The following is a 21,363-nucleotide window of genomic DNA, read 5'->3' as shown; positions in this document are numbered from 1 at the left end:
AAACCAATTTGAGAAGCACAATGTGTTATGACATAATATAAAAGGAAGCAGAGGGTGGCTTGGGGCCACAGGGACCTCAGTATCAAATCATAGGTTGTAAGCGTCTGACTGCCCTCCTGCCTGGCCACCTGAAGCTGGATCTTGTGTTTGCTCCTAAAGCCACACCAGAGGAACAGTGACAAAACGGAGCACCTCAAGGCAGGAAGGAGCAGAGCGAGGTATCTGGGAACCTCACTCTATTAGAAGGGAGTGAAGGACCCGTATAAGGAAACACACCTAAGTTGAGACAGAACCACTGTTTTCCACTGTTTGAAGGGCTGTCTTGTAGAGGAAGGGGAATTTAACATATAGCACCTTAGAAATAAGATGGAGGACAGAGGGGTGCCTGGGTGGCTCAGTCGGTTAAGCATCCGACTTCAGCTCAGGTCATGATCTCACAGTTTGTGAGTTCAAGCCCCGCGTCGGGATCTGTGCTGATGGCTTGGAGCCTGGAGCCTGCTTTAGGTTCTGTGTCTCCTTCTCTCTCTGCCCCTCCCCTGCTCACACACACACACACTCTGTCTCTCTCTCTTTCAAAAATAAACATTAAAATAATAAATAAATAAATAAATAAATAAATAAACAAACAAATAAATAAATAAACAGAATCGACCAACTCTGGAGTGAAATCTAGACGATATAGTCAGTCAATAACAAGTGTAACAGTGAAGATAGTATAAGTAATATTTGTCTACTCCTATGATAAGCAACTTGGGAAAGGCTAGTTTCATACCTTTTCCCAAAAAGATATTCCCTAGATGGGAAGATAAGGAAATGCAACTGATGGAGGGAAACTTTCTGTACTTTAGGGAGACCCTGAAAAAGCACTCAGGATACTCTGCATCAGCTGTTGGCCGAGTTTACTGTATATAATTTTATTATGCATGATTTTTTTCATAGGTCTGTAATTAACTAGATATACTCATTTAATAATTCGAGCCTGGAGAGGAATTGTTAATAACAGGCCCCAGGGTACTTACCGTTCTTGTCCATTTCTCGCTTGTTCGAGTTATACCGGCGGTGGCCAAGCTGTCACTAGCTTGTGGCACTAGCTGGACAGTGTGGCAGTGATGTGGATGCATCACAGAGATATTGCAGAGCAGGGGAGAGATGATGGGGCAAAGCATACAGAGACAAATGTATAAACGTAAAGCTCTTTACTGCCTCCCCTCCCCCGATAATCCCCTGCTCCAGGAAAAAAAAAAAAAAAAAAAAAATCAAGCTACAAACCCCAAACCGACTGCACAAGTCCAAGATGGGAGCAAAATGATTAAATAGCAGCATCTGCCAAAGAGATGATGAATTCTATTATGAATCAGCCAAGTGACTCAGCAGCTGAATGAAAGCTTATCTAGAGCGTTGGGGCAACGGGAAACGTAGTCAGCCCCCACTGGTATTGGCAGGCCCACAGCTGGGCTCAGAGTGTCAAGCGAGAGGCAAGGTCCAGAAGGCCAAAGGGCTGGGGAGGAATCTGCAAACAAGGACGGGGCAGGCAGCCACAAGCCTGGAGATCACTGGGAGAAGGGACTAGCTGCCTTCAAATATCTGAAGGACTAGCAGCGGGGAGATGGACTGGGTTTTCCTACATGGTTCCAAAAGACAGCGCTGGGCTTGGTAGCCCTTGGAGGAGCCAGACTCTGACTCAACAGAAGAACCTAATGCTATCAACAGCTTTTCTAGACAACCGTTGACATACAGGTAGTGAGCTCCCAGTTATGGGGGCATTCAAACAGAGGCAGGATAATCAGTTGGGGGGAACGTTGTAGTTGGTGGTGGGAGTTAGCATCGGAGTATGGTGCGAGAGCTGAACCAGCTGACCTCTACGATCTACTCAGAATATTTAAACTCCAGTAATGCACTTATGGTGCTTTCAAAATGTGCACTTTTTCCCCTTAAAAACCATCCGAGCCTTGTTTGCTTAGTAGCTGGAGTAATCAAGTAATCATTCCCAGGGGACCACAGTCCAGGCTGTGAATCGTGTTCTTTTCTTCCAAATCCTTTCTTCCTCTCCCTCCCTTGCCCTACTTCAGCTGACTAAGGCAGATCTCTTTGCCTGTCCTCCAAAGTCTGATTTTTACAAATATAATTATCACAGATTTATGCCTCCTGGGCCGGATGCTGGGGGAGCCAGAGAACAGAAAAGTTACAAGGAGTGTGCTCAAAAACAGCTCCTGTGACCTCAGTCATTGATATGCTAAGGAGGAGGCTGTTTCCATAGAAAATGTAGCTGTTACTAATGATTAGACTTTTTTTTTTTTTTTAAGAAAAATAAAAGGAAGCCTCAGGAAAGAAATATTGTTCTACATTTTCACTGGATTTTTCTTTTTTTCTTCTCGGCTGATCTTCCCACACTTGGTATTGTCTCAGGTTAGGTTGAGTGGGACCTTAGAGATGACACATAGCAGATTCTTCATTGTCCTGTTGGGAGAAACTGAGGCCCAGAGGGCCAAGTGGTGGTCCAAGGTTACCCAGCACCTTTGGGCAGAGCTGAGACTGTAGTCAGAAATCCATGCACCCAGCTCCAGTGTCTCCAGTTTTTCACAGGCCTAGAAGCTTCATCCATGCTCCCTCCTGAAAAGGGGTGGGGTCCTAGCTAGTCGTCCCTGGACCTTGGGAAATCAGGAACTGAGCCTCAAGCTGCATCTCTGAAGTTGGGAGCAGAAAACTCAGCCCCCTTCCATACAGTTCTCCCCTAAACCCTTGCATCTCAGATGGTTTTCAAAGTCGGCCACCCAAAGCAGGCTGCCTAATCCCTCTCTGCCTACCCTTCTTCCCCTGTCAGTGTGAGAGCCACCTTCAGGCAGCTGGACTTTTCACCTGGTGTGCAAATGTCCTGGGGTTCCAGAGTGGGTGGCTCTGTTTCTTTCCCAAGCAGTACCTATATCTGAGGGGTGTCTGGGTTGGTGCCCTCCGTGGCAGGGGGTCGTGTGAAGGCTCCCATCTCTCTTTCACATCAAAGCCCCCTGCCAAAGGGAGTCTAGAAGTCAGCTCCTGTCAGCAGACAGAACTGAGACAGATGGAACTGAGTGAGCCCCCTTGCAAACAGGACGACATGTCATTTGCAAGGCCAGATGCAAGACGAAAATTTGGGGCCCCTTAACATCAATGAGGAATCTCAAGACTGCAGCCATGGCCACCAAACCAAGCTTGGGGCTGCCGAGTCCCACCCCATGGAGCCCACCCTGCTTGTCGGGGGCCCCAAGTCGATGGGGACAATAATTTGCTTAAGGTTCAGGGGGCCTTTTGGTTACCCAAATGAGCGCTCTGCTCATGGCTAAAAACACGTTTCTTCTTCCTCCTGGCCGGCAGGTCTGCCAAAGGACCACCGGGGGTCACTGTGGTGGAGTTGGGGGGAGTTGGGTGGAGTTGGTCACTGTGGGGTTGGAGAAATCGTTTCTTTCTTCCTAGGTGCTCTTCTCTAGCACAACACCCTCCCCATCCCACCCGCATTATTTCTGATGCTTCTTCTACTTCAGTGGAACAAGAGGAATGGCTCACGTTCAATGTGAAAAGAGCCGTGAGATTTTATTTTGGACTGGGAACCGCTCAGGAGCGCAGTGCACCCCTGGAACCCTGTGGAGGGTTCGCCCAGCGGCCTTATGTTAACTCAAGCTCTACCCTCCTGGGGGCACCGTCTTCCAACTCTGAGCCCCTCCCTCTGACCCCCTGGGGAGCGGTGCTCGGCGGCATAGAGCGTCTGTCTGGCCTTTAGCGGTGCAGATGCCCTGCCTCCCCTCCCCTCCACCCTACGCGCCCCCCGCCGGGTGCTGTACTGGAGCACTCCCCCACCCCCCACCTCCGCATCTCCTCTGGCGCCAGCTTCCAGAAAGCTCCCGGTGAATTCCATGGCGTTCTTTGGGCGTGAGTCATGCAGGTTTGCAGCCAGCCCCAAAGGGGGTGTATACGAGGCTGAGCGCTATAAATACGCGCGCCTCGCGGTGCTCAGCACGCGTCGCCAGGAGCAGCGCACCGTCGCCGGGCGCCGCTGACCGGTGAGATGTCCCCACCTCCTCGCCTACCCGGGGCAGAGCCCCATCGGGACCCACGGGAGGGCGGGGGTGGCACCCAGGCGAGGACGGGAAGATCGCTGGTACTCACAAGGCTGTCACAGCCGCGCTTTGGATGGAGTCGGGAAACCGGGGAAGGGAGGTGGTCCGAGCCTCATCACTAGGCCGCCGAGCCGGAGGCGGAATTGCTGGGGGTGGCGCAAGGGCCGGGGCTCCGGAGCTCCGGCGCTCGCCAGCTCCAGCCACAATTGGATGGGCTAAATAGGACAGGTGTAATGACCCTCCTGCAAAGATGGGGAGACAAAGACTTGGAGAACTAATGCCTAAAGCCGGTGGTCCAGACTAGTGAGTGGCGGAGCCGGGTGCCCGCAAAGGGCCTGCCTGCAGCATCTTCCTTGTACAGGTACTGATCTCCAGTGATGATTGTCAGCTAGCCAGCTTGAAGCATCCTGTTTGCTCCCGAGAATTCTCTAATTGTCTCCATAGTGTGTTTATGTTTTGATTTTAAATACATGTTGCAACCACTTAAATCCCACTCTTACTGCTTCCGAACGCACCAGGATGCATCAGAGAAAAGTCAGGCATACTCCATCAGACCTCAGACGTCTGATCCAACTGTCTCATTTTATAGATGATAATCTGAGGCCTGGAGAGGTTTGGGACCGTCTCCCAAGATAAACAGCAAGTAGGTGTCAGAATCGGGATTAGAACTGAAGCCTTGATCTTCCAGAATTTCTGGACCTAAAAAAAAAAGGAAAAAAGAAAAAAAAAAAAAAGCTGCTGCTGAGGATGATGATGATGATGATTTTAAAAGAGAGACGTTAAGAATTTAAGAATAAGTACAGATACAATGAAAGGATACTGCCAGGAGTGTTCATTATAATAACAGTGTGAAACTACATACAATTTAAATGCCCCACCGTGTGAAATAGAGCACACCAGAAAATGGACTATTACACAGCCACAAAAGGGTGCTTTTAAAGACTCTATGGAGGTAGTGGGTGTAAGGGATCTAATTGTATACAAATCCATAGAAAATAAAAGGAAATATACCACAGTGCTAGTATTTGCCTCTGGATGGTGTAAATTTCAGGTGTATTATTTTTCTTTCCCCTTTAGTTTCTACATTTGGGGAGGAGGTTCGATAGGAGCTTGGGCCTCGGGCTTTAAAAACCGTGCAGCTCACTAGCTGCGTGACCACTTACTTAGGTGCCTGTGTCCTTCCCGTGGCTCCCTCTCCTAGGGTTAAGCCTCCTTGGGGGAAAGAGCCTGCCTGGGGGCTGTGGGGAAAAGGAGGGCCTTGGCTGGGCTTGTCCAATCAGAGCAACCGGCAGCCAGGCCCCCAGGACAGTCGCAGGCAGTCTGAGGGCAAGCAGTTCCCTGTCCAGCCCCCGTTCCAGTGCCATCCATGAACTAGTGGTATCAATCTCACATTCAGAATTAGCGTCAGCATGATAATGAGACACCCTCCCCCCCCCCCCCCCCCGCCCCGCCGCCGCCCAGCCCACCCCCCCCCCACCTCAGGCTGATTCGTAGGTACTGTAAAGGAGCTGATCATTGCATTAATAGCAAAGCCACACAAGGAGGGACCACGGGTGCCCGTTTCAGTCCCTCTGACCCTCTCCAAACATGCCACCTCCCCCCACTTCCCCGTTAGATATTGCTAAAGCCCACAATTGGTCCTGGGTCAGATTTCGACATAGTCAGAATTTACTATGATTATATAAGACCCCAGTATTTACAGAGCACAGTCCCATCTCTGAGGTCCTTGTTGGGGACGTTTTACAGATGAGGACACTTAAGGCTCAGATTTAATTGACTTAGTGTCAAGGAAAGAACACTGGGCTGGAGGCTGGGAGGGCTTGGGTTCTCATCCTGGGGTGGCCAGCCTGCTGCCGACCTTGGGGAGCCCCTATCTCGTCTCAGAGTCCTGCTTCCCCTCTCCCCCCTCCCCCACCGTTGAGATGGAGCGATGGGGCAGGAGACTGATCTTTTTCTCAGCTCAGGACTTGCTGGCCCCCCAGTGGACCCCAGGCTCTTGATGGGAGTCTCTGTACTGGCTGCTGGGTTTCTGGACTCCTCATTCAGTGCTCTTCTGGTCCAAACCTATTTTTGAGGCTCTTGTATGAATTTCTGAGAAGTATCCAGGGGCCTCTTCCCAAGAGGTGTTCTTGCTGGCTTTCTCTCTCTGGCCTAACAAAAGCTCTGTTTCTCTCTGAGGTGTTTCAGGCCTCAGTGAGCAGCTAGGGCAGAGCCCAGGAGCCCTGGGCCTTCTGGCAGGCCTGAAATAGCACCCCGACTCAGCCACCCACCCTGTCTTTGGGGAAGGCAATGACCCACTCTCTTCTCCCACGCTGCTCCTTTGCTCTGTGTGGCCAGTCGAGGAACCACAGCTTGGCTGTTTTACTAATTACTTTCTGGGAGAGGCTTCCTTTATTAATGTGCTACCAAGTGTCCATACGGGCCTGCTGAGCTGAGGGCAGTTTGTAGATGTTCACGATTTCAGGAAGGGGGGCAACCCCACCTCCCTGCTCTGTTATGGGAAATGAGTGAGTTCAGATAAGCAGTGGGAGGGGGAGGCCAGAAGACGGGCTGCTGGGGAGGGGGGTTCTGTTTTAGGCAACAACTTCAGCTTCTGGGAAAGGGTCCATTGTGTAAGACTGGGCTGTCCTGGGCTCTGAGCAGTCAGCTGAGTGGTGGCAGGGGCACCTTGGCAGTGCACCCTACTGTGGGCTTAAAGGGAACAGCCCTGTGAAAGAGACCTGGCAGGGCCGAGGCACATGTCCATCCAGAGGGAACTTCTCCTGGGGAGGCAGGGGGCCCACCTTTAACCCCTTGACTTTGTCTCTCTCTCTCTCTCTCTCTCTCTCTCTCTCTCTCTCTCTCTCCCCTCTGAGCACAATTGCCCCACCCTCTGCTCTCCTGTATTTATACCCCAAATCTATGCCGCCTGGCTCACGTCTCATGCCAAGGATGGCAAATGGGATTTATTGTCCTTTGCCGACCCAAAGGGTTGGCTGTCACTGCTTCTGAGTCTTAAAAAGCAGTTTTAGGTGGTGTTAAGGCTCAGTGGAGAAAAAGGTGTTGTGATTGACTGGTGATGCCTATGGGTAGGATTAGTGGTGCACACAGCAGGGGGGCTGCTGAGCTCTGGGAGGCCATCCCCATGTTAGGGCATTAGGGGTGGGGACGGCGAGGGCCGGGTGAGTCATCCCAGAGAGGTGTTTTGAGGGTTTATTTGATATGAGCAGGTATCATCAGATAGACGTCCTTTCTGGATGCAGAAAGCAGTGTCCAGTCTTAGTCAGCGATTCAGGGGGAGGAGGAGGGGGAGGAAGAGGGGAAGGAGGAGGAGGAGGAGGAGGGTGGGGAGGAGGGGAAGGGCTGGACCTGAGCCCAGGGCTCTGACTCCAGAATTCTCCTTTCTTCTGCCTTAGGCTGCTTCTCCTATGGCTCCTCCACCGCCTCTGCTTTCTTTTGAAGGTGTCCGGGGGCAAGACTGATCTTTTCTCCCAATTTCCCCAGGGATAAAAACACAGCATTGCCAGCTCAGGGGCTGGCTGAGGGCAGGGCTCCAGGGAAGCTGCTGTAGGCTGCAGGCTGGGCCGGAAACCAGCGGGCTGTCTAGCTGTTACCATGACAGTCTCCTGTTCTCTACAAACAGAGGCCTGTTGGGATTCCAGAATTGGAGAGCCGGACGCAATGAAGACTCTCTTACTGTTGGTGGGGCTGCTGCTGACCTGTGAGAATGGACAGGTTCTGGGAGACAAGGCGGTCTCAGACGCAGAGCTCCAGGGTAAGTGGAGCAGGGGTTCCCCTAGGCCACACTTCCTCACTGTCAGGGCCCCAAGTGGTAAAGACCATTTTCTCCTGTGCATCAGGTCTGCTTGGCTGGGGCCGGCCTCTCCCGGAGCCTCGTCTCTCCAAGCTGCCTGGCCTAGGTTCTTTGTGGTCAGGTGACTCCTAGACGTTTTTCAGGTGTATCTTAAGTGCTCAGAAAGCACTGGATGCTGCTGTATTCCTTTTGGGCTGTTCCCTCACCAGTCCGCTTGTCTTGTGCCCCCACCTTGTCCACAAAGGTCTATGAAGCCTGGATCATTTGCGCCTTGTGAGTTTCCATTTCTGAGTTTCCATGGCGCCTGCTGTATGTATCTGATACCAGTCCACCTAGAAACTCAATGCTCCATATCCAGGAAGGGAGAAATGTCCTCCTTCAGAGCCCAGCCGGGGGTCCCCTCCTCCGCCAGGCCTTTCCTGAAACCTGTCCTCCCTCCTCCCCACCCTTGTCCTGCAAGCTGACTGCTTCTCTGCAGGCAGTAGTTGAAAACTCAGACTTTGAGATCGGACTTGGGTATGCGTCTGATACCTCTGTGACTCCCTAGCTGTATAACCTGGGGTAGGTATCTGACCTCACTGTGCTTCCTTTTCCTCATGTATGCAGTGGGCACGACGCCAGCACAGAGAGTATTAAATAAAAGGCGCGTGAAGTGGCCGGACTCAGTGTCCGGCCCAGGATAACCGCCAGACAAGCCTTAGCTGTTACTCCCTCAGCTCTTCGGGACACTGTCTCATTGCCTTTGTCACTCGGTGCTGTGTCTTGATCGCAGTCTCCTCGCAGAACGGTGCCATTCGTTCATCTTTGTGTCCCCCATCACCTGGAACCGTGGAATAAAGAAGTTCAGACGTGCGGCTAAGCCGAATTCCAGAAACACTTGTATCCAAGATAATATTTTACTTCCGGGATTTTTTGTTTTCCTTGAAAGTTTTCTTCTGCAGCTGGGCAGGCTGGTTCTCTAGAGCCGAAGGGGCATTGTGGCGTGGTGCTGCTTGCTGTCCCTCCTCTGGGGTGTGCCCGCTCCAGCGGGCTGTGTTCCTGAGCCGCTGGTGTAGTCGCTACGTGGGCCCTGGGTCCACAATAAGCCCTGGGATGGGAACCCGTGTCAGGGCAAAGCTGGGGCCCGAAGGCTGCCTGCCAGGGTGGGCACTGCCAGCCCCAGCAGCTCCTACACCCAGCTGGCCTCCCCGACCCTTCCAGATGGTTCTAGGGTTACATGCCCCATCGCCGCCGCAGTCTCGTCCTCTCTCCTCCTTCTACCTCCCGACCCTTCTCTTGCAGAAATGTCCACCGAGGGGAGTAAGTACATTAACAAGGAAATTAAAAATGCCCTCAAGGGCGTGAAACAGATAAAGACTCTGATAGAACAGACAAACGAAGAGCGCAAATCCCTGCTCAGCAACTTAGAAGAAGCCAAGAAGAAGAAAGAGGTGAGGACAGCCAGGTGACCGCACCCTCCCCCTTGGCTGCCCCTGCTAGAGAGGAGGGGTGGCCCGGGCTCCTGTGGGGCCCTGCTGGGTTGCCAGGGTGACCCTCAGCCCTTCCAGGCCAGTGTCAGCTGATGCTGGGGCTGCAGTTAATAAATAGGGAGAGTTTCTTTGCTTTTGAAAGCTTCAAGGGGTGAGATCTTGGATCTGGTTTTTTAGTTTTTTTTTGTTTTTTTTTGTTTTTTTTTTTACCAGCCTGGCGCAGGGCCTGATGATGCCAGGATTCACTTTAATAGATTTTTCTAAACCCTGACTATGCAAGCTCCAAGGTAGGCTTTGGATAAGGTCTGTCCCAGGTCAGGAGGGGGATGGGGCCCTGCTGGCAGGAAGCTTATCTAGTAGGGACAATACCTTTGGGGTTAAGGCAGGCACACACCCGTATTGCCCCCCGGCTTTCTAGAGTTCTGACTATTTCATGAAGAGACACCTAAGTCCAATAGTGAAAATAGCGGGTCTAGACTGTGCTTAATGACTCAACAAAACTAAAACACCACAATGCAATAAACAACTTATTTTAAAAATCAATAGTCTCCTTAAGTGTACCCTAAAAACCTACTCCCATTGCCTCCCTCCCCCTAATGAACAAAATGCTAAGACAGGGTCACCTGCTACCTTCATGACCCATAATGCATAGTAAAGCATTAAAAAAAAATTTTTTTTAATGTTTATTTATTTTTGAGAGAGAGACAGAGCATGAGTGGGGGAGGAACAGAGAGAGAGGGAGACACAGAATCCAAAGCAGGCTCCAGGCTCTGAGCTGTCAGCACAGAGCCCGACGCGGGGCTCAAACCCACGAACTGTGAGATCATGACCTGAGCTGAAATCGGACGCTTAAGCGACTGAGCCACCCAGAGCCCCCATAGTAAAGCATTTTAAAGGCTCTGAGGGGTCACCTGGGTGGCACAGTCTGTTAGGCATCTGACTCGATTTTGGCTCAGGTCATGATCTCACAGTTGTGAGCCCACATCAGGCTTAAGAGTCTCTCTCTCTCTCCCTCTGCCCCTCTCCCCTGCTCATGTGCTCTCTCCCTAGAAAATTTTTTTTTAACTTTTAAAAGCTAAAAAAAAAAAAAAAAAAAGATAATAAAGAATAACTAAATACATAAAATAAAGGCTCTGAGAAGTTCTGCAGCGAAGAAGTTTGTGTAATTTCACTTAACCCTTTGTTTTCCAAATGGAATTGATCAGAGCATCCTTTTTTCTCCCCCTGATAGCTTTTAGCACAATTCCCTGGAAGCTGCTTCAGGAAATGCTGGCCTGGAGGCAGCTCTTTCTTTTGACACTTAGTGCCCTTCCTTGGCCTCAGTGGTTTTTTTCTCACCATTTTATGAGAATCCTCAAGTAGCTCATGTAGAGGTGGCAGGCAAGTCTTGTTCTGGAGTTTTTGTGGTCATGATCACAGTTGGATATTCTACAATCCAGATTCTGTGATAAAAGCACATCAAGTTCAAGAAAAGACTACATTACTTATTTTTATTTTTTATTTTATTTTTTTACATTTATTTGTTTTTGAGAGACAGAGACAGAGCGTGAACAGGGGAGGGGTAGAGAGAGAGAGACACGCACACACAGAATCTGAAGCAGGCTCCAGGCTCTGAGGCGTCAGCACAGAGCCCGACGAGGGGCTCAAACCCACAAACTGTGAGATCATGACCTGAGCCGAAGTTGGACGCTCAACTGATTGAGCCACCCAGGTGCCCCAAGACTACGTTGCTTCTTAGTTCTTCAGTATGTGAACAGGAAAGAGAGGAAGTGGGCAGGGCAGTTGATGGTCGTGAATTGGCTTGGTAAGAGGTATGGTGGCCTTTCCAGCAGCAGCAGGGTACCAGGGGTGGAGGGGACCTGGAACAGAGGAGGGATCTCTTGGAAGTCCCTGTCTTCCTGGTCAGCTCTTCACAGTGTAGATTTGCTTTGTGGTGTGGATGGTCTACTTCATTCTTCTTGGAAGTGTTAATACATTCATTTGTTGAGACTTTAATATAGAAAAGTGGAAAAGGAAAAGTTTTCCATAACCCTCTTACCTGAGGACTGTTAACATGTGATTCGTTTTTTACTACATTTTCCCCTTTATATTCTTTTGACAGCCGCTATACTCAAAATCACGGTTTGTTAACATGGAAAAGTGCTTGTTACGCTATTTAAAACTTAACTACGAACATCCCTGCCAAACTACTTGTCCAGCCTCTGGGTGGACCACAATTTGCTTCACTTGCCTTCTAGTTTTAAGCATCCGGATTGATTCCAGTATTTTTTTTCTGCCATAAATGAATACTTAACAAATATCTTCATGCATAGGGATTTTCCCTTTATGGCAGGAATGCTTTGGGATGGATTCTTATAGAATTATTGGACCAAGTGACATGGATGTACGAGAGAGTTTTGGTAGTTGTTGTGACTTTTAATTAAGAAAAAAATTTTTAAGGCTATTTATTTACTTTGAGAAAGAGAGAGAGAGCAATCAGGGGAGGGGCAGAGAGAGGGGGAGAGAGAGAATCCCAAGTAGCACAGAGCCCGATGCAGGGCTCCAACTCACCATCTGTGAGATCATGACCTGACCTGAAACCAAGAGTCTGATGCTTAACTGATTGAGCCACCTTAATTTTTTTCTTGATGTTTATTTATATTTGAAAGAGAGAGAGCAGGGGAGGAGCAGAGACAGACAGAGATAGAATCTGAAGCAGGCTTCAGGCTCTGAGCTGTCAGCACAGAGCCCAAGGCAGGGCTCGTACTCACAAGCTGTGAGATCATGACCTGAGTGGAAGTCGGACGCTTAACTGACTGAGCCACGCAGACGCCCAGTGACTTTGATCAAGAAAGCTTGCTTATTCTCATTGCATGCCAGGGACTGTGGCTGCAATAGACAAATAAGATTCAGGACATCGGTGGAAGCTTTGGAAGACAACATTTAAACCCCAAAAGTGGAGAAGAGAAAGTTAGGTATAAGGGAGCGGTAAATCCTGGGGTCGAGACTAAGTGCAGCATCAGAGGAAGGGGATATCTACATGGGTTCTAGTGGCTGGACAAAACTGTAAGGAAGAGCAGGGTCTTGAAGTTGGGAAGGTATTTAGAGCTGGGTGGGGAGGGAAATCCAGGCGAGTGAGGGATATAGGAGCCAGAGGAGGAAATAAGCACGCTGTGTGGCCAGCCCTGGAAAGACCCGCCTGAGCGGTGGAGGGCCAGGCATCGCCGTGCGCCCTTGGAAAGCGTGAAGCCTGTGGTTTCCGCGTGGCTAACCTGGCCTCGTGTCCCCCTGTAGGATGCCCTAAGTGATACCAAGGACTCTGAAATGAAGCTGAAGGCGTCCCAGGGGGTGTGCAATGACACCATGATGGCCCTCTGGGAGGAGTGTAAGCCGTGCCTGAAACAGACCTGCATGAAGTTCTACGCTCGCGTCTGCAGAAGCGGCTCGGGCCTGGTTGGCCAACAGGTGAAAGGGGATGCGCCACTGAGGACAGCTAGGCTCTGAGTGGGGGGTGCGGAGAACTGAGTGAAATATGCTTCTATGGTCCTACACCCAGTTCCGACGCGCGGGGGGTGTTCCTCACGCCAAGCAATTCCCCCACAGCAGCCTACGCTTCAGCTCCATTCTGACACTGTCCACCTGGGAGGCAGCATTAGATCCCACAGGGTAAGGGCTCAGGCCCACAGGACCGTCCTCCCCACCCCCTAGCTTCAGCCGCCCATCCCAAGCCTGGCTTGTCACCTGTGCTTCTGTCCGACTGGCTACAGAGTGGAGGTTCCCACAATCCCCTCCTTGGGTTCAATTAATTTGCCAGAGCAGCTCACAGCTCAGAGACACAGTTGACTTACTAGGTTATTGGTTTCTGATAAAAGGCTATAACTCAGAAAAACCAGAAGAGATGCATAGGGCAAGGTGTGGGGAAAAGGTGGGGAGCTAACACGTCCTCTGAGAGGGCGCCCCTCTCCAGTGTTTTCACATGTACACCGACCCAGAGGCTCCTCAAGCCCATCCTTTTGGGATTTTTATGGAATCTTCCTTCAGTGGTCATGATTGATAAAATCATTGGCCATTGCGGATGGATTCAACCTCCAGACCCTCCCCGCACCCCCCCCCACCCTCCCCGCCCCCGACATCAGGAGGTGGGATTAAAACTTCCACCCTCTAATTGTTCTCATCCGGGCATCCGGGGCATCCGGGTTCGTTCCTCTGGCTACCAGCCCCCATCCTTAAGTGTTTTCCAAAAGCCGCCTCATTAACATAACAAAAGGCCTTTATTGCTCTCCTGGAAGGAAATTCTAAGGGCTTTAGGAACCCCACGAAGACCAAATATACATTTCTTACTACAAATCACAGCATCACAGCTTCCTTTCACAAGCCCTGATGCAACTGATCAGTCGGGCTGCGGCTGCACTGGGGCCCCCGGAGCGCCCATCATCAGTTGCTACGAGTGCACAAATGTGAAGTCATGGACAGCACATGTGCCAGGTATTGGCCATCTGTTAGAAGGTTCTTCTCTAGAAATTATTAGCTGGGTAATGTAACAGCTTTGTAGTACAGCAAATCCTTGTGCCCGCTTAGGCAGAAGGAGTTAAGAACTTTGGCACATGAATATTGATCTCATCCTCCCCTGAGGGCCTCGCCTGGTTGGAGCTTATGAACTGAAGGCTGTCAGTTGGCCCTTGGCTGAACAGGGGTGTGGGATCCTTCATGGTCAAAGAAGAGGCTAGTCTCAGGTGATGGGGGTCTGTGCATCTCGTGGCCTCAGAGGCCTTCCTAAATTCTTCCCCATTGGGCAGGTAGAATGGAAGGGCATTGGCCCCCAGTTGGGGGGCCAGGGAGCCAGTCCCAGCAGGACCTTTGGTCACGTGCTATGATTGAGGAGCCCCAAGGGCAGTGAGGGGTCAGGATCGGCTCTTCTCAACAAGCAGGAGGCCAGGAGGAGGCTGGGACCTTAGCAACCTTCTAACTTGCCCATTTTGCCTGTTACAGCTTGAGGAGTTCCTGAACCAGAGTTCTCCCTTCTACTTCTGGATTAACGGCGACCGCATCGACTCCCTGCTGGAGAACGACCGGCAGCAGACCCACGCCCTGGACGTCATGCAGGACAGCTTCAACCGGGCATCCAGAATTATGGACGAGCTTTTCCAGGACAGATTCTTCACCCGTGAGCCCCAGGATACTTACCACTACTCACCCTTCAGCTCATTACAGAGGAGGCCTTTCTTCTTCAATCCCAAGTCCCGCTTCGCCCGGAACGTAATGCCTTTCCCTGCATTCCAACCCTTGAACTTCCACGACATGTTTCAACCCTTCTTCGACATGATACACCAGGCTCAACAGGCTATGGACATCAACCTCCAGAGAATTCCCTACCACTTTCCGATGGAATTCACAGAAGGTGAAAAAATGTCTCATTCTTCCTAAGGGATGGGAACTAGCAGGTTATTGAGAAGCTCAGTAGAGTCTAAGAACATTGCTGGCAGCCTGGCGTGTGTCATCTCTATTTCCCCCAGCAACTCCATGAATGGTATTATCCCCATTTAAGGAGGAGAAAATTATGACAGTAAAGGAGTGTGTCCAAGTATTCACAGCCGGAAAAGTATGACGTGGTCAAACTTAGCCCTGCCAGACTTGGAACCTTGTTCTTTCCAAGTTTACCATGCCCCTCCCAGCAACTGGTGGTCATGACATTGATTAGTCCATTCGAGAGAACCAGACAGCCTTTCTCTCGGGAATGCAGGTGGCTTTATGTGGATGCCATGCATATATTGGTGACCAATTATATAATGAGTACATATTACAGTTTAGAAAACCGTTCATGGCTATAACCTTGGGGCCTTGGCGGAGAATGAGCATGCAGTGAATATTTTTTCAGGGAATGAAGTCTAATATGGACATGAAAAGTCAATATATTTAGAACCGATTTCCTTCGTTGAACTAATAGACGTAGTTGGCCAACACCATCTCCTAAATGCTGCAGTGTGTTGGCTTGAAATGGTCTGGAAATACAGAAGGACCTTGAATTGAACAGCATCTACTGCATATCCGCAATGGGGGGAGCCCTGTGTTATAAGGCAGCTCAAAGGAGGATCCCATTCCTGCCTTCAAGGGGCTTGCTGACTGGCTAGGGGGAGAGAAACGAGCCAGATGAAATGCAAAGCAAAAATGGGTTCTGATGCCAAAGAGAGGCCCGTGGAGCTAACGGCAGTGTGGCAGCGGGAGGGTCTCATCCCCCAGAGACGGTGGGAGGCGAGGCCCTGGGAGCCAGCTCCTGGTCCTTCTGTGGGGAGCCCCGATCAGTCTGCAGGCAGATGACTACTTTCCAACCTGCATCTCAGGGGGGCAAACGGGAGCGTGGAAGGATCAGTGAGGTCGGGGTGGCCCATCACTATATTGCTCTGTGTGGGCCATCAGCATGACTCCCCCTTCCCTCCTGTGTCTCCAGAAGACAACCAAGACCGTATGGTGTGCAAGGAGATCCGTCACAACTCCACGGGGTGCCTGAGGATGAAGGACCAGTGTGACAAGTGCCAGGAGATCTTGTCAGTGGGTGAGTCGGGGAGCCCTGGGTCCCTGGTCCCTCCCTGGGGCTCCCTTTATGGGGTCGGACACATGGGACTTGAAATTCCACTCTGCTGCCTTCTGGCTGTGGCACTGGGGACGGTCCTCGGCCCTGCTCCACCTGGGCCCCTCATCTGTAGACACGGGTTAAGATGGAGGGCTGTCCCTGAAATCGGGAGACAGCATTCTTTGATTTCCCCAGTTATCTTCTTCCCCAGGGCCCAGCCTGGTAGACCTCCTCATTTTCCCCTGCAGATGATGGAACTTTAGAGAATACGTATTCTGGTTAATAAACACTTACCGTGTGTTCAGCTGGCACCACTATAAACACTTGGCAAACATTTACTCACTTCCTCAGAATGATCCTGAGTTAGGTACAGTTATTGTCCCTGTCTTAACAGAGGTGAAAAGCTCGTAGTCACAGGATGGTTGAGTAACTTCTTAAGATTATAGGACACCCTTATGTTGGAGAGCTAGGTGTTTGGGACATGTTTTTAACCAGTGTTTGGTGTTCTGTCCCCAGAACACATGGGTCACCAGTAGTGGTTGGTCCCGAAGCAAAGGAAATATAATTGACCCTTGAACAACGAGGGGGTAAAAGGAGGCGATAACGTAAGCTGTCTATTAACACGTAGTTCATATTCAACGTGTCTTATGTACTGTATTCTTCAAGTAAGCTAGAAAAAAAGAGATTAAGAAAATCATAAAGAAGAGGGGGTGTCCGGTGGCCATGATCTCACAGTCATAAGATCGAGCCCTGCCACTTCGGATTCTCTGTCTTCCTCTGTCTCTACCCCTCCCCCACTCCCTCCCGCACTCTTGCTTTCTCTCTTATGAAAGAAAGAAAGAAAGAAAGAAAGAAAGAAAGAAAGAAAGAAGAAAGGAGGAAAGAAAGAAAGAAAGAAAGAAAAGAAAGAAAATCATAAAGAAGAGAAAAACTACATCACAGTACTGCCTGGTATAGAATCCATACTGTGGACACATTTGAGGGTCGACTGTACTTCCCTTCAGCTGTTGCCCTCAGTTTTGTTAGATCTGCTCATTGACTAGTTTCTTGTTACTTTGAGTAACAGCTGTCAAAGCATCTAGAATGGTTCCTGGCACACAATAGTCTGTGCTCAGAAAGAGTTAATTGTTCCCCTTGTACATTGCAGACCAATCTTGTGGCTTTGTTCTTAATACATTTGGGTTTTCCAGGACAAGCCTTCAGAGTCTAGTTAAATATTCCTAGCCTCACTCCTATAATTTTAGAAGCCACTGCAAAATAAATACAAGTGCTGTGAGAGGCTGATGTATGAAGTGTAGATGAGCACTCAACCAAGCCTCCCGGGCTTTTCCCATAAAATATCGTAGAGTTGCAGAAATCACATAGTGCTTTGCCACAAGAAAGTCCTGTTTAGGGCCAGAAGAGAGACGCACAGATGCCAGGGCTCAAATTGGCACCCCTACCACTGATATTGTTTTTTTTTTTTTCAAGTTGATTTATTTATTTTGAAAGAGAGAGAGAGAGAGAGAGAGAGAGTGAGCATGAGGGTGGGGCGAGGGGCAGAGAGAATCCCAAGCAGGCTGCACGATGTCAGCACACAGCCCGACTCGGAGCTCGAACCCATGACCGTGAAATCATGTCCTGAGCCAAAATCAGGAGTTGGACGCTCAACTGTCTGAGCCACCCAGACGCCCCCCGACCCAGCACTGAGGTTAATGGTCACTGGTCGCAGCTTATCTAAACTGCCTTCTCTTCTGCATGGAGAAAGAGTCAGCACCTCTTACTGAAGGTGCTTGAACCAAATGAGCACGCACCGCCCGAACACTCTAGACCAGGGGGTCTCAACTTTGGCACTCCTGACAGTCCACACCAAATGATTTTTTGTCGTGTGGCACTGTCCTGTGCCCTGTGGGCTGTTTAGCAGCACCCCTGGCCTCTCCCCAGTGGGCACCAGTAGCCTCCCCTCCCCACCAATCCTGACAACCAAAACTGTTTTCAGACCTTGCCAAATATCCCCTGGGGGGGTAGCAGAGCCCCCAGTTGAGATCCACTGCCCCAGACAGTCTGGGTTCTCAATGGCTTTCCTTATTTTTTAATTCTTCTCTGGTGAAAGAGTTGAGATTATTCATTGTATTGTCTTTTCAACCTGGCTTTCATTTCTTGCCCCACCTAACATTTTTGAAGTTGCAATACCTATGGTAATCACTTATATTAAATGCAGTGTGCAAAGATCTGTCTTCCCCAAGTCAGGGGATGCACCCTCCTTAGGAGAGTTTTGAAACAATTAGGGAAAGAAAATCAGTAGTTTGTAAAGAGATAGTGGGTAGTTGCCAGCTCTTCTCAATCTGAAACCTGCAGTGAGTATTCAAGGACCAAGATGGGCAAGCCGGGACCCCCAGCCACCAGGCTGCTGTGCTTTGTGCCCCAAGGACCCTGGCCAGCTCTTCTGCCTGTTTTGACTGTTGGCACTGGATTTCCAGCTCTGCAGATTTGCTCCAAAGACAGGCTTGGAGAATTTTCCAGAACCATAGACTCAGAGTAGGAAGGGCCTACTCTGAGAAGCCCATGAATCATTCATTCTATGACTTTTAGGCAATTGATTTACTTCTGCGGGCCTCAGTTTCATCGCTGGTAATACTTAAAGGCAGAATAGATGTGATTATCGGAGACAGGGGCTATCTAAAGCACTTATGTCGTGTCTGGTACCGAGTAGGTCCCCACAAAGGGTAGCCGTAAGTAACCCCTCCCTCACTCCGGAAATGATCCATCCGGGGACAAGGGCAGCAAGAGCAGGTCCGGGTCTGAGCACAGAGACTGAGATCAGTGCTTCTCAAAGTGTGGTCCACACTGCTTGTCACCAGTCTTCCAAAGGGATAAGGGTCTTGCACCCAAAGGTAAATCAATGATGTCTCTAAGGACACTGTTTAGTTCAGGTGACATTGTTTTCCAGAGCAAGACTTCATCGATGAAGGAAGCTGCGTGCTGGTTTATATTCCGGGGTGAGCCCTGTTAACGTTGCAGACTGACAACACGTGGTTTGTGGCTCGGTACTTAACAGTAGCCCTGCTTTCGGTCCTGGCTCCGAGGACGGATTTCCATTCATGTTTTTATCCTTTTTTAGCTTTCCCTTTACATTTCTGCCTTTTTTTCCCCCCCATCTCTGGGCAGACTGTTCTGCCAGCAACCCCTCTCAGGTGCTGCTGCGGCAGGAACTTAACAACTCCCTGCAGATGGCAGAGAAGTTCACCAAGCTGTACGAGGAGCTGCTTCGGTCCTACCAGGAGAAGATGTTCAACACGTCCTCTCTGCTGAAGCAGCTGAACGAGCAGTTTAGCTGGGTGTCCCAGCTGGCTAATCTCACTCAGAGTGAAGACCCATTCTATCTCCAGGTCACTACGGTGAGTCATGTCCTGGCCACGCACTGAAGCTCGGGGGCCCGGGACACGGTCCGGAGGCGATGGGAACCTTCCCTGGGAGTAAATGGGATGAAGGTATTAAAGGCAGCCCTTAGGCTTTGGATCGAGCATTTGTCACATGGCAGGAAACATAAGAGCTTTTATGCACGTGGTTGCATGGAAGCCTCATGACCCCGTGAGGTGTAGACCATCGTGGCCCCATTTTACGGTTGAGGAAAGTGAGAGAGACTCAACAGCGTGCCCAAGGTTTAATAACCGGTAGGTGACTCGCCTGGGGGTTTGAACTCGTGTGCTTGGCCAGAAAGCCTGTGCTCTTTCCACAAAGCTGCCTTGCTATGTTGGATGCTTCATGAACTGGGGCCTTATTCTCTACCAGGGATAGAAAGCTTCTCTCTAGTGCTGGGAACCTTTTTTTTGTTTTTCTTTCCCCAATTCCTTTTCTGCCACTGGCCAAGCCAGTGGCTGCCCAAAGAAAACATGGTGGCTTAGGACCCATTTGTCTCTGTGGGGCTCCCCACAGGCTGGTCATTTGCAGACAATGTTTGTACCTACAGACAAGTGTCTCTGAACTCAGGCATTTCTGTTCACGGAGTTGTCCAGATGTCAAAATCAGTCAAAAGCAAAAGGGGTCCACTGTCCAGATTTCTGCCTGGCTTTTGTTGCAGAATGAGTCCATCTGGACCAGTTTTTCAGTCCTTCTCTTACCTTTCTTCCTTCTAGGTGAGCTCCCAGACTTCTGACTCCAACGTTCCCTCTGGCTTCACTAAGGTGGTTGTGAAGCTCTTTGATTCCGACCCCTTTGCTGTGATGGTCCCAGAGGAAGTCTCCAGGAACAATCCTAAATTTATGGAGACTGTGGCAGAGAAGGCCCTTCAGGAATACCGTCAAAAGAACGGGTGAGTATGCAGGCCTTACCTGGCATCCTTCTGGGCCCAGCAGGTCCGCAGGAGCCAGAAACAGGGCAGCATAGCCAGCCTGGGAATGATGGCACCAGTAGCCAGAGCCCAGGCACGAAGGCAGAAAAATCAGTGGACATTTTACTTTTCCTTTGAAGGATGTTCTTTCTTTGTTGAGGAGAAGTTGAGTATCAGTTGCTGCCTGTCAGTGAATATTGAGCCCTCACCTTCCGTTTTCCTTCATTTTATTTCCAGGGAGAAATGAGATGTGAACATTGCCTCTCCAAACATGGGGGTGTCTGAGTTCAGTTGCCCCCAAGATGAGCGATAGGCCCCTAGAGAGAGCCCTGCACGTCACCAAGTGACCAGGCCTTGCCTCAAGGCCCTCCTGTCCCTTCACCCAGCCTTTCCTCCCTCTGGACTCCGCGCTGTAATGCCTGCGTTCGCTGATCATGGGAAGAAGTCCCATGTGCCACTAACTCAATAAAACCGCCAGTAATCAGAATGCTCTGGGGTGTCCTCCTTTTATGCTGTTTTTTTCCATCTCCCACACGCCTGCATTTTGGTATTGAAAAAAAAAGAAGTAGAATAGAAAAGGCAGTAGCAAAGATGTATAAGGAATACCATATAATTGAGAATACGTGGAGCATGACAAAGTTAAACCGAAGGATTCTTGCTTTTAGGAGGAGAGAAATGTGTTCGAACAGCCAAGTGAAATAAATTTCTGAAAAGTGAATCTTGGCCATTCCATTATAAAACCGTTGATGTATTCTGATTCAGGGGGGTGGGGGGGGCGAGATCTGAAGGAATAGCTTGAAAATCAGAGTGAAGAGAGGGTACTAATAAGGCATACTGGGTATTTTAATATACAATTGCTATTTTCCTAATGGAAACTGTAGTCCCCAAAAGACAAAACGGGGTGATTTCCTTTTCACATGGAATTCCTGTGGCACGGCCTTCACCGTGACACTGTTGGTATGCTGTCAATCCATACAACCCTTACTTACATCTGTCCCCTCCACCATGATTTCTCTTCCACTTGGGTTTTTTCTGATGGTGAGATCTGACTTCTTAGTCTGCCGGCTGGCTGGGTTGCAGTACCCCATGCTACCAGCAGGTGGCCCCACCTAACTGTGGTACCTCCCTCAACGTTAAGTTACTAAGCATTTCCATTT

General features: G+C 50.0%; 1 protein-coding gene across 1 annotated transcript; it reads left to right on the top strand.

Annotated features, from left to right (window-relative positions):
- Positions 1 to 3,898: 3,898 nt before the first annotated feature.
- Positions 3,899 to 20,693, top strand: CLU (clusterin). The gene is made up of 9 exons (XM_019440850.2): positions 3,899 to 4,031; positions 7,711 to 7,842; positions 9,163 to 9,311; positions 12,624 to 12,794; positions 14,319 to 14,727; positions 15,775 to 15,879; positions 19,045 to 19,274; positions 20,013 to 20,188; positions 20,444 to 20,693. Exons 2-9 carry the CDS (start codon positions 7,749 to 7,751, stop codon positions 20,451 to 20,453), a joined length of 1,344 nt encoding a protein of 447 aa, XP_019296395.1. The 5' UTR covers positions 3,899 to 4,031; positions 7,711 to 7,748; the 3' UTR covers positions 20,454 to 20,693.
- Positions 20,694 to 21,363: the final 670 nt, after the last annotated feature.

This window comes from Panthera pardus, unplaced genomic scaffold (genome assembly GCF_024362965.1).
Source record: "Panthera pardus isolate Hobbes unplaced genomic scaffold, ASM2436296v1 HiC_scaffold_13, whole genome shotgun sequence".
Classification (NCBI taxonomy): domain Eukaryota; kingdom Metazoa; phylum Chordata; class Mammalia; order Carnivora; family Felidae; genus Panthera; species Panthera pardus.
The sequence above is the reverse complement of the archived record's forward strand: the minus strand, read 5'-3'. Positions and strand labels throughout refer to the sequence as shown.